Source organism: Anabas testudineus, chromosome 7, assembly GCF_900324465.2.
Source record: "Anabas testudineus chromosome 7, fAnaTes1.2, whole genome shotgun sequence".
In the NCBI taxonomy this organism is placed as follows: domain Eukaryota; kingdom Metazoa; phylum Chordata; class Actinopteri; order Anabantiformes; family Anabantidae; genus Anabas; species Anabas testudineus.
In genome coordinates this window covers 1,832,655-1,844,304 of record NC_046616.1, presented here as the reverse complement: position 1 = coordinate 1,844,304, position 11,650 = coordinate 1,832,655, and the positions used below count along the sequence as shown (strand labels likewise).

The 11,650-nt window shown below is 39.5% G+C and overlaps 2 protein-coding genes across 3 annotated transcripts; both read right to left on the bottom strand.

The window, feature by feature from the left end:
• Window positions 1-297: 297 nt before the first annotated feature.
• On the bottom strand, window positions 298-5,724 carry LOC113167504. The gene is made up of 8 exons (XM_026368177.1): window positions 5,635-5,724; window positions 4,152-4,472; window positions 3,436-3,756; window positions 3,113-3,220; window positions 2,491-2,592; window positions 2,168-2,202; window positions 1,933-2,088; window positions 298-1,582 (listed from the first exon to the last, which is right to left on the bottom strand). Exons 1-8 carry the CDS (start codon window positions 5,672-5,674, stop codon window positions 1,406-1,408), a joined length of 1,260 nt encoding a protein of 419 aa, XP_026223962.1. The 5' UTR covers window positions 5,675-5,724; the 3' UTR covers window positions 298-1,405.
• A 1,497-nt stretch (window positions 5,725-7,221) lies between these two features.
• Window positions 7,222-11,600, bottom strand: LOC113167507 (polymeric immunoglobulin receptor-like). Of its 2 annotated transcripts, none has more exons than XM_026368187.1 (7): window positions 11,351-11,600; window positions 10,527-10,847; window positions 9,812-10,132; window positions 9,489-9,596; window positions 8,788-8,886; window positions 8,552-8,685; window positions 7,222-8,263 (listed from the first exon to the last, which is right to left on the bottom strand). In XM_026368187.1, the coding sequence occupies exons 1-7, from the start codon at window positions 11,388-11,390 to the stop codon at window positions 8,141-8,143; spliced, it is 1,146 nt and encodes a 381-aa protein (XP_026223972.1). In that variant the 5' UTR covers window positions 11,391-11,600; the 3' UTR covers window positions 7,222-8,140. The 2 variants fall into 2 exon arrangements, with proteins under 2 accessions (XP_026223972.1, XP_026223973.1); XM_026368188.1 differs by having other exon boundaries at window positions 8,645-8,685; window positions 11,351-11,598.
• Window positions 11,601-11,650: the final 50 nt, after the last annotated feature.

The following is an 11,650-nucleotide window of genomic DNA, read 5'->3' as shown; positions in this document are numbered from 1 at the left end:
TTTTAATATGATCCTGTGACTCTGAGCCACCTGAGAGCAGGTGAACGAGTAAAATCAGCAGGAACAAAGAGGAAAACAAGAAATTCAGAACATGAAATGATGAAATGATCTCTCAAATAAAATAAAACTATTCTGTGCAGTGTTTTAGTGCATATATATATATATACACACACACACACACACACACACATACAGTTTTCTGTATTTATGTTGGTGTGGTTCTTTCCTGGTTTTTCCTTTTTATTCTATCTGTGCTGAGAACAACTGTAATAAGGCAAAACAATTTCCCTCTGGGATTAATAAAGTTGTTTGAATCTTGAATCTTGAATCTTGAATGAATCATGCAGGGAAGAGGACAGGGTGGCTGGATGGAGAACAGCAGCAGGTGTGAGGGAACGGGATTGACGGGACCAAACAAGTACAAAAAGGAAATATTTATTAACAAAATGAGGGGACTTCATCCAGAGACTCGGAATGTATGTGAGTTGAAACACAACCCAATGTGACGACAGCTGAGATAAAACTTTGGAAAAAGCAGCCCGACCTTCAAACGATGACTTTCAGCTCATGTCAGGTTCTGTCCAGACTTGACTTCTCCATCAAACGAGGACCTTTAGTCTGAACTGCTTTTGTTGAGACACGTTTTGGTTCTTTCTCCATTAAATAACTGAAATATTTGAACATGATGACACAGCTCAGAGTTCAGTTTCGCCGTCATCTCCCTCGTGTTGCCTTGTTCTTTGTGATGTTGAAACAAGTTATCGTTTGTGTCACAGTGGGTTCATCTCAGTTCCTTTGACTACATCTACGTTTCCCTCACTTACGTCTTAGTTCCTCCCACTAAAGATACAAGGAAAGGAAATGAGGAGAGAGGAACAGGGGACACACGAGACGTGAGACGTCCTCTCCTCTGAACCATCACCATCACCTCGCTTTATTCTGTTGTAACAGTTTCAGATCTTCACACAAAGTTTATTACAAAACACAAATACTGTTTTTATGATAAAGATTCTTTCTTGATACAGTATCTGACCTAAAATACACATACAGTAACAGTACCTTGTTTACTGAAACAAGTTACTGTTACTACAACTTGATCTGAGTGATGTGTAATACATTACTGTGACACCCTCATATACACAAGTCAATAGAACCACAGAGCAGCTGTTACCAAACAGAGAAGAAATGGAGCATAAAAAAAAAGGATGCGACACATCATCCACCTGTTAACCACTGATCAACGGTAACTGAACTGATGAAACATGTTACATGAATGAGAAAAAATAAATTCATTATAAATACATTTTAATACTAGACTTTAAATTCAAATGGTTCGTACGAGTACAAACAGTATTTAAACAGTATGTAGTAGTAGTACAAAAATAAAAGTGAACCTTCTGCTGGGTCATGTTACAGTGGAGTACAGAGCTGAATCATCTGTGGGGTGGCTGGTGTCAGAGTCTCTTTCTAGCCGAGGCACAGAGTAGACAACATCATCGTGTCTGTGCTGGGGGGCTTGGTTTGGTGTCCTGTTGGAGAAATTCACCTCAGTATACGTGAGTTTATCTGACTCCTCTTCATCCTGGAGAAAGAAAACAAAGAGAGGTTTGAAGTGTAAAACGAAAGAAGCTTCTTTCCACCCCCTGGTGGCAAGAAGGGAAGATGAACAAAGGAGAAGTGTTGGTGAGTGAGCAGGTGCCGCAAAGAGCGAGAGCAGGAGGCCAAACAAGGGGCTGAGTCATGACCTGGGTCGTGACACCAAAATCGAATCTGTTAATTCTTGAGAAATACGATCACGTGCAACAGCGGAGGACGTTTAAAATGTCAACGGTTCAACGTTGATTCTGAGACTTGTTTACTTGTTTCTTTGAATCAAACTGAAGCGACTGGTGTCTGAGCCGACAGGTAAAATCCTGTTACAGTGGTTCTTACTCTGTGCTGAGGACCGGCTGCAGTGACAAAGCAGTAGTCGTCAGTGGCTTCGACTCTGTTTGATTTGGTGAATTTGGCACGAGTGTAAACTGAAGAGATTTCCACAGCTCGACTCTCTCTGTCGTCCTGTCTGATATCCTCATACACCTGGTGGTTCTACAGGGGAGAAGAGAAGTTTGGGCTGCATCAATATCTGGTTTCACAACCGGGCAGATTTCAGATGTCCTGAACTCACCTCTGCAGAATCAAACTGTGTTTCTCTAGGAGCCTCTGGAAAACACAACACCTTTGTGTTATATTGGTGAATTGAAGGGTTGCGATAAAAACAGGATGTTGGTCAATGTAGTTTCACCTATTTATTAGTACAATCAGCAGCTACAGCTACAGCAGGACCCAATAAAGATAATAAAGGTAAGGGAAACCCTCAAAGTTCAGGTTTCCACTGCTCAAATGTTTGACTTGGTCAAACTGAGACAATATGCAAACAGCTATAAGAGAAAGATTAGTTGAGACACCTCCTAAAAGTTAAAGAAATATTCAACAAACCTCCTGCCTCACCTTTGGCTTTAGCAGACCTCTTCCTGCAGAATATCACCACAACCACTAAAAACAGGATCACAGTGACGAGCAGAGCCAGACCAACATACAGCATCCTGAAATCTGTAGAATACAAATACACAAACATTAGAAACCTCTCTGGTACTGAATGGAAGTTTCACTGTACGTTGTCCAATGAAGTCATTTAAGTGATACTTCCAGAGTCCAGTCTACTTTTAAATCTGTACTTGAATGGAAATAACTAGAAACAAAACTTGGGTCATCATCAGTTGTGCCACTGACAAAGACCAAATCCTAGGTCAGAGTTACATGATAGATAGATAGATTGATTCCACTCACATCACATTGTGATGGAGGTTTAAAGACAGTTGTAGACACAAGAATAAGACAAGACTTCAGTTTTTACCACTGTAGCAGCACAGATGGTTCATAGCTCTAAAGTCAGCACACAATTCAATAAGGTTTTCATGGCACAGTCTACATACATGGACGTTAGTGCAGATGTTGTTGATGTCATTATAAAAAAATATATATAAATATGATAAAATACCTCATTCACACAGGTTTAGCATACTATATGGATTATAAGTATTATGATGATAGACTTAAATACTTGACGTACCTTCAGTATTTGTGTCAGTGAGCTGCTCAGTGATTTGAGGCAGAGCTGATAAAGGTGTGAAACGTCCTGATGTCTCTAAACTCTGTGCTGTAGTTGATGTGAATCGAGCTGTGAACAAGTAAAACACAGAAATAAAAACATTTTGATCCAGTGAAATCCTGATGAGACTGTGTCTGTGTGTAATAAATGAACATTTCTGTTCACGCTGATGGAAACTAAACAGTACAAGTGTCTACTGATGATTTCATCAGCAGCTGTCGGTTACAAGTGTCTCCTGAAAGACAAAAATGAATTCTAGTCATGTTGTTTAAGTAGAAACTCACCATCTGTGACCATGAGCTCAAACCCCTGGTAGGATCCTTCCAGACCACACCTGTACCGTCCTGAGTCAGACTCTGTCAGCTGGGTGATGGTCACAAACACAAATCCTCCTGTAGGATTTCCTCTTAAATATCTGATGCTGTATCTTCCTCTCTGAGCTGAGAAGTTGTTTGTTTCAACAAGAACGTTCTTTTCATCTTCACATGGTTCTTTACAGAAGAACTTCCAGCTTCTAGTAGAACTAAAGGAACATTCAACTGTGATGTTTGTTCCAGTTCTTTTGTGGAGAACATTTATTTCATCTCTGTTTCCACTCAGTTGTGCTGTTGAAAAGAAGTTAAACAGACCAGAGTTAAAATGATGAAATCTGATCCCAGTAGTTAGAGATTCGTGTCCAGTTCAACCAGTCTGTGATGAACAACTGACACTGTGGACCTGTCACATTGTACAAACTGTAAATGACCTTTTAATGTAACTACTCTAATAATAATTAATCCAGATTACAGTAATCAGCTGTTCAACACGTGCTGCTGATCAGGATTAAAACTGTTGATTGAATCAGTTGAATCAATAAAGTTGTTAAAAAGTGTTCAAGTTTCAGTTCATCAGTTTCTGTTGGTTCATTTTCACAGAGGTTAAAAATAAAAAGAATAAAACAGTGAGGTTCTTTAAACCATCAGCAGCTCAACAATAAAGAAACGTTTCAGTAGAAACTCACCGTCTGTAACAATGATTTCAATCTGCTGGTATGAAGATGACCACAGAGATCGACCAACACCACACGTGTACCGTCCTGAGTCAGACTTGTTCAGCTGTGTGATGGTTACATCAACATCACCTCTATTATGTTTGATGCTGTATCTGCCCTGATGACCTGTGACACCAGCTGTTTCAATGAGAACGTTTTTTTCTTTACATGTTTCTTTACAGAAAAACGCCGAGTTTCCAGATGAAGAAAATGAACATTGAACAGTAACATCTCCTCCTTCAACTTCAGAATAGACAATGATTTCAGTGACGGTGTTTCCGTCCTGCAGAGCTGTTGGAGACATGAACAGTCAGTTATTTATTTATTCTACTTTCTGTACGATGCTGCAGTTTCATCATAAACTTCCTACTTGACATTTATACAGATCCACATTTTCACATCTGCTCAGTTCAGCCTCAGTCTGTGACTCTTACTGTTTCTTTTCTCTGTTTTATTCCTGGTCTTTCATTCTCCTGCAGAGTTTAAACAAAGATTTGAATCAAATATGACAAATAACTCAGTCCAGATCATTTTAAATTACAATATGTTGATACAGATTTTTTCTGCTCTTCTTTTTCTACAACAGTAAATCATAAAAACGAACACGACTGTGATTAAAACCTGAAACTAAAACATGCACTGCTACAGTTTTTAAGTGGTTTTGTCAAACATGATTAAAAATACTATTCCCTGTAAATCACTGTAGAACTGGTCCCTTTTTAAGATGCCTCTGTTCATTTACACACATCCTGAACCTGGATGTGCCTTTTTTTAGTTCTGCTCAGTTTAGACTTAAATGAAGTCGATGTGATGTTTTGGCTGTTTTCATCCAACCCGTGCACATCGTAGCAGCTCTTAGTGATTCTTATGAGACCACAGGCTCTGACACAGCATCAGGTTTTAACACCCTGGATTAGGAGAATGTTCATGTTCAAGACTTTATGCAATGAAAAAGTCCCGACTTCAGCAAAAAACCACAACAGCTCAGTGATTTCAACATAGTCAAAGTTTCCGTTTATCACGCTAAAAACCTGTGTGTGGTATCATTGTTGGCAGTAATCAGTAGGTGTCAGTAAAGAGAAAATTTACACAGACGTTAACGTTTTAATTAAACCTGACTTTTAAAACACATCTTCTCTCTTCAGCTCAGTAGAATAATTTGGGAACCAGCATATCCATAAATATCTTTTAACATCACTGTGATGTGACATGTTCATTTTGACTCACGCGTTCATATTTATCAGTAGGATGTGAAGGAACAGACACATGACTCTGTATGAGTGAAGAGTGTTTCTATAGTTTTACTGTCACTTAAGACTGACTTGGAAAAACACAGTAAAAGTGACTCATACTGGAGATTGACCATCACATTAATCACATTTAATCACATATCAAATAACCCTAAACGAAGACAAACAACACAGTAACTAGAGACAGCGACTGATGTACTCACAGAGGAAGAAGAAGCAGATCAAAGTGTGAAGGGTTTTCATGTTGAGGCTCGGATGGTTTCACGCTGCCTCTTTCCTCTTTACTGATAAACCAGGAACTTGTTAATGACAAAAACAGCACACAGCTCCGCTCTCTTCCTGTCTTCATCAGATCCACGTGTGATGTCAACTGTGTTGAAAACCTTTTGTTTTCTCCTGCTTCAGTTTTAATCTTTTTAGTCTTGTTAAGCATCATTGTCTTATTGACCACAGAAGAATCAAAGGATTAAATAAAAATTTTGAGCGCCTCATTTTGCTTTTCAGCCTACTGTACATGTCAGCTGCCCCACAGTGTTGGTAAAGGTTGTTGGGGGTGTACCAGTATCATTGTATGTAGAACCTCCTGCAGCCGCTACACAGGACAAACAGAACATACTGCCAGTTTTGTTTTTAAGGTTAAAACATAATTTAAGCTGTATTTGTATGCTGGCTGCCTGTCAGTACCTCGTATCCTAAAAACTACAGCTGGGGGCAGAGCTTTTTCTTACAAAGCCCCAAAGTTATGGAATAGCCTTCCAAACAGCGTTCGGGACTCAGACACAGTCTCTGTGTTTAAGTCTAGGCTGAAAACCTATTTATTTAGTCAAGCATTTTGTAAATAGATTTGGGAAGGACTCATGGACGTAGAGCATTATGGTGAACTGGTATGTTTAGATGCTGTCTTCCCAACTCTCACTGATCACTCGTTTGTTGATGGTGAAGTGTTTGGTTGCTCTACATCCCAGTGAGCCCTCAACTCTGTGTTTCCTTCTGAACCCACCCTTTTAGTTAGGCTGTCATAATTAGTCCTGCCGGAGTCCCTGCTGCACTACACTAAATATACATTCACCTCAAACTTTATCTGACTGTGAATACAACTAACTGCCATCTCTCTCTTTCTCTACCTCTCTATTTCCCTCTTTCTGTCTCTCTGTCGAGCTACACGTCATTCCACCCTTTGCCCTCTGGACCTGTCTGACTCGTCCTGATGCCCAACTTCTGTCTGGAGATCTCGTCGCCTGGATCCACCGTTTGCCCTATGGGATGCGTTTGGAGACTGGAGTTGGTCACAAGCTACTATGATGTCGGTCCCGGCCTCGGCGGACGTCGGCAGCTGTTTCTCGGAGGTCTCGACTCAACGCTCGATAGTCCAGGAATGGAACAAGTCTGCCTGCAATAACTAACTGGACTCCATATTAACTTAAAGACATTAACTGTTATACTGGACTGCCTGCTGCCTACACAGCATGTAATCACCCATATGAGGATGGGTTCCCTGTTGAGTCTGGTTCATCTCAAGGTTTCTTCCTGTTGCCTTCTCAGGGAGTTTTTCTTGCCACTGTCGCCCTCGGCTTGCTCATCAGGGACAATCTGATTATTATGACTCATACACATACACTGTTCATGTACTGTTCTTTGGTTGTGTAAAGCTGCTTTGTGACAATGTCAATAGTAAAAAGCGCTCTACAAATAAAATTGAATTGAATTGAATTTTTTATTTCCAGAAAGAATTATAGCAAAAAGGTGCTCGAACAGAGAGTTAATCAGAAACGACTGTTGGTGAGAGAGGATCCAGGTCTTTTCCTTCAAGCTCACTCTACAATGGCGCTCAAAGACAGTCTAACATACAACAAGCTCAGAATAGATAACATGGTTTTAAAAAAACAAGGAAGTAGACAGGTTTGCCAACCACAGTGTGTGTGTTAGATTAGATTCAACTTTACTGTCATAACACAAAGTACAAGTACAAGGCAACGAAGTGAAATGAAGTTTAGAGACAGGTATGGAGTTAAAGATTTGATATTTATTTGATATTTATTCTACATTTAAGAAGTAAACGTTGTACAAATCAAAAACACAACCATAAACATCTCACTTCTAACCTGACTACACTTTTTTTTTTTGCAACAAAATGATGACACGTACATCGGCAGTAGCTCAGGTGGTAGAGCAGTCGTCTACGAACCCCAGTGTGAGTGGTTTGATTCCTGGTTCCTTCTGGCTACTTGCTGAGGTGTCCTTGGACAAGGCACTAAAACCCTGTAGACATGTGCCGTCTGGCAGCTGTCCAACTGCTATTTCACCAAGGGGATCAATAAAGTATTAATTATTATTATAAATCTGATTTACTCTTTCAAAGCAGCAACAACACACTGACACACCTCATACAAACCACTGCTGCCTTTAGTTGTTGTTTGCAGGTACGTTGCTTTCTTATAAACACGTCAGTGAAAGAAAGGCTGATGTAAAATACTGCGAACCACAATGACAGTGTCGAGTTTTGCAAGAAGTGTGTTGGAAAAGAGCAAAGCACCAAATGTGTAGTTTTACTTTTGGTGTCTTTGTTAAAGTTACGGTGATGAGACTTGATGTTTTCATGTTTTTGTCACAGCGTTTGGTTTCGGTGTGTAAGCAATGATGTAAAACTGTAAAAACCAGGAGACATATAGAACAAACCCAAACTAAACAATGGACACTGAAGGAGGAGGTTCATGTACGTTGTGTTGGTCTGAGTGTAGCGTAGGTTTGGTTCTGATCTCTGGTGGCTGGGTGGAGGCTCAGGTAGGTGGAGTCTTCAGATTTAGAGTCTGGACAGTTCTCATAGAGAGAAACCTGAAAACAGATATTAAACAGATGATTAAAACAGCTAGACCTTTAATACAAGATGACATCAGCAGAACTTTAAACTTTAAACCCAAAAAACCCTGAAATCGGAATCAGCGCTTCCTAGAGGACTTCACTTTAAAGTTCGTCTCCTTGGCTTAGATATGTCTTGTTTTGTAATAAATCGTCCTGGAATAAAAGTGTCTGCAAAATAACTAAATGTAACGTTTACCTATAGACGTTGAACTTTTATTTTGGAAGGTGATGTGAGAGCAGGACACAGAAACAGAAAACTACCTCACTGATGCTGTCAGCTGTTACACATCTGTATATAGTCAGTTTGACCGTTTTAGCCGAGAGTAAAAAGTAAACGATGAGTTGAGGAGTCACCTCCTTGTTTGTGCCTCTTGAGTTTCCTGTGTTCTGCGAACCTGTGGAACAGTCAGAGCATTTTAGCAGATGAGCCTGGACAAGTGGAGCTGATGAATATTTAGTGTGTGATGCAGTCGTCTGTTCTTCTGCTGGTGCCTCACCTGAGGATTTATGAAACCTCTTCCTGCAGAGTATCAACACAACTACTGATAACACGAGCACAATGATGACCACAGTCACGATGACCAACAGCCACACACCTGTAGTAGGTAGATAGACACACAGCAGTGTTTATACACATTACATGTGAATATAAATACTTTAGAAAGATTGTTCTGAGACTTTCTTGCTGACAGTAAGTGATGATGACTTAATAAAGATAAAAATAAAGATAAATTAAAAATAAATTAATAAAGATGAATAAATTTAACAATGTATTTAAATGATAAAACTAGGCATAAACTGGCTTTTGGCCTTCGCTTCTTGTTTTTATTTATTCATATTTAAAAGGTAGTATTTATTTATCATCTATGTTAACATGAAATATGATCTGTTCACCAGAAAACTCTGCATGACCTAATTAGAAAACATGTTGTTTACTACATTCTGCTATTGTGAGGAACTAGACGGGGTTTTATATAGATACGGAAACACAGATGATCTACACTCTCTGAATGTACCAAACGCACGGTGATGATAGTCTCCAGCACTCCGACGACCCTTATGGACAATAATGGACAGATTTAAGCAAAACACCACATCAGGTGTTTCTTGACACTGCACCTCTTTGACCACAAAGACCCAAAGGCTGGCGTTACACCATCACAGGTTCTGATACTCATGTATCAGATACAAGACGTACCTTCAGTATTTGTGTCAGTGAGCTGCTCAGTGATTTGAGGCAGAGCTGATAAAGGTGTGAAACGTCCTGATGTCTCTAAACTCTGTGCTGTAGTTGATGTGAATCGAGCTGTGAACAAGTAAAACACAGAAATAAAAACATATTGATCCAGTGAAATCCTGACAAGACTGTGTCTGTGTGTAATAAATGAACATTTCTGTTCACGCTGATGGAAACTAAACAGTACAAGTGTCTACTGATGATTTCATCAGCAGCTGTCAGTTACAAGTGTCTCCTGAAAGACAAAAATGAATTCTAGTCATGTTGTTTAAGTAGAAACTCACCATCTGTGACCATGAGCTCAAACCCCCGGTAGGATCCTTCCAGACCACACCTGTACCGTCCTGAGTCAGACTCTGTCAGCTGGGTGATGGTCACAAACACAGATCCTTCTGTAGGATTTCCTCTTAAATATCTGATGCTGTATCTTCCTCTCTGAGCTGAGAAGTCGTTTGTTTCAACAAGAACGTTCTTTTCATCTTCACATGGTTCTTTACAGAAGAACTTCCAGCTTCTAGTAGAACTAAAGGAACATTCAACTGTGATGTTTGTTCCAGTTCTTTTGTGGAGAACATTTATTTCATCTCTGTTTCCACTCAGTTGTGCTGTTGAAAAGAAGTTAAACAGACCAGAGTTAAAATGATGAAATCTGATCCCAGTAGTTAGAGATTCGTGTCCAGTTCAACCAGTCTGTGATGAACAACTGACACTGTGGACCTGTCACATTGTACAAACTGAAAATGACCTTTTAATGTAACTACTCTAATAATAATTAATCCAGATTACAGTAATCAGCTGTTCAACACGTGCTGCTGATCAGGATTAAAACTGTTGATTGAATCAGTTGAATCAATAAAGTTGTTAAAAAGTGTTCAAGTTTCAGTTCATCAGTTTCTGTTGGTTCATTTTCACAGAGGTTAAAAATAAAAAGAATAAAACATGAGGTTCTTTAAACCATCAGCAGCTCAACAATAAAGAAACGTTTCAGTAGAAACTCACCGTCTGTAACAATGATTTCAATCTGCTGGTATGAAGATGACCACAGAGATCGACCAACACCACACCTGTACCGTCCTGAGTCAGACTTGTTCAGCTGTGTGATGGTTACATCAACATCACCTCTATTATGTTTGATGCTGTATCTGCCCTGATGACCTCTGACACCAGTTGTTTTAATGAGAACGTTTTTTTCTTTACATGTTTCTTTACAGAAAAACGCCGAGTTTCCAGATGAAGAAAATGAACATTGAACAGTAACATCTCCTCCTTCAACTTCAGAATAGACAATGATTTCAGTGACGGTGTTTCCGTCCTGCAGAGCTGTTGGAGACATGAACAGTCAGTTATTTATTTATTCTACTTTCTGTACGATGCTGCAGTTTCATCATAAACTTCCTACTTGACATTTATACAGCTGCTCAGTTCAGCCTCAGTCTGTTTCTTTTCTCTGTTTTATTCAGTGTTCATTTTCCACTTATATAAAATACATCACTCATATCACTTTGTGTGTGAAAAGACTTTAGCAACAAACCACATCAATGATTTCAACATCCTCAAGTTTCTCTTCCGATTTATTTAAAGACATGTAAATGTTTTAATTCATTGTGACTTTTCTAACATATTCAGCTCAGTGTCAATAGAATCATTTAGGAACCAGCAAAACATATCTTTTATATTTTATATCTTTTAACATGGAGACTGATGGTTTACTGAACACTTTCTGTAAAGTGACTCAAACAAACTCTTTAGAAACCAAACGTGAAGAAATCAAAACGACACAGTAAGTAGAGAAAGTGACAGGAACACAGAATGACCGTACTCACACAGGAAGAAGAAGCAGCTCACGGTGTAGAAGAGTTTCATATTGAGGTTCTGATGGTTTCACGCTGCCTTTATCAGGGTGCCGTAGACACACTGATAAACCAGGAACTTCTCACTTCTCTAAATGATGGAGTCCCTCCTCCACACATCAGTTGGTCGAGCAGTCATGAAACCCAGAGCCTGTGGTTCAACCCCCAGTTCCTTCTGGCTACAAGTCCTTCTGTTCTCCACCGCTACTCCCAGGTCCTTTTTGAAATATTCAGTCTATTAGATTAGACTTCTTCTATTTGATCATCACTTGG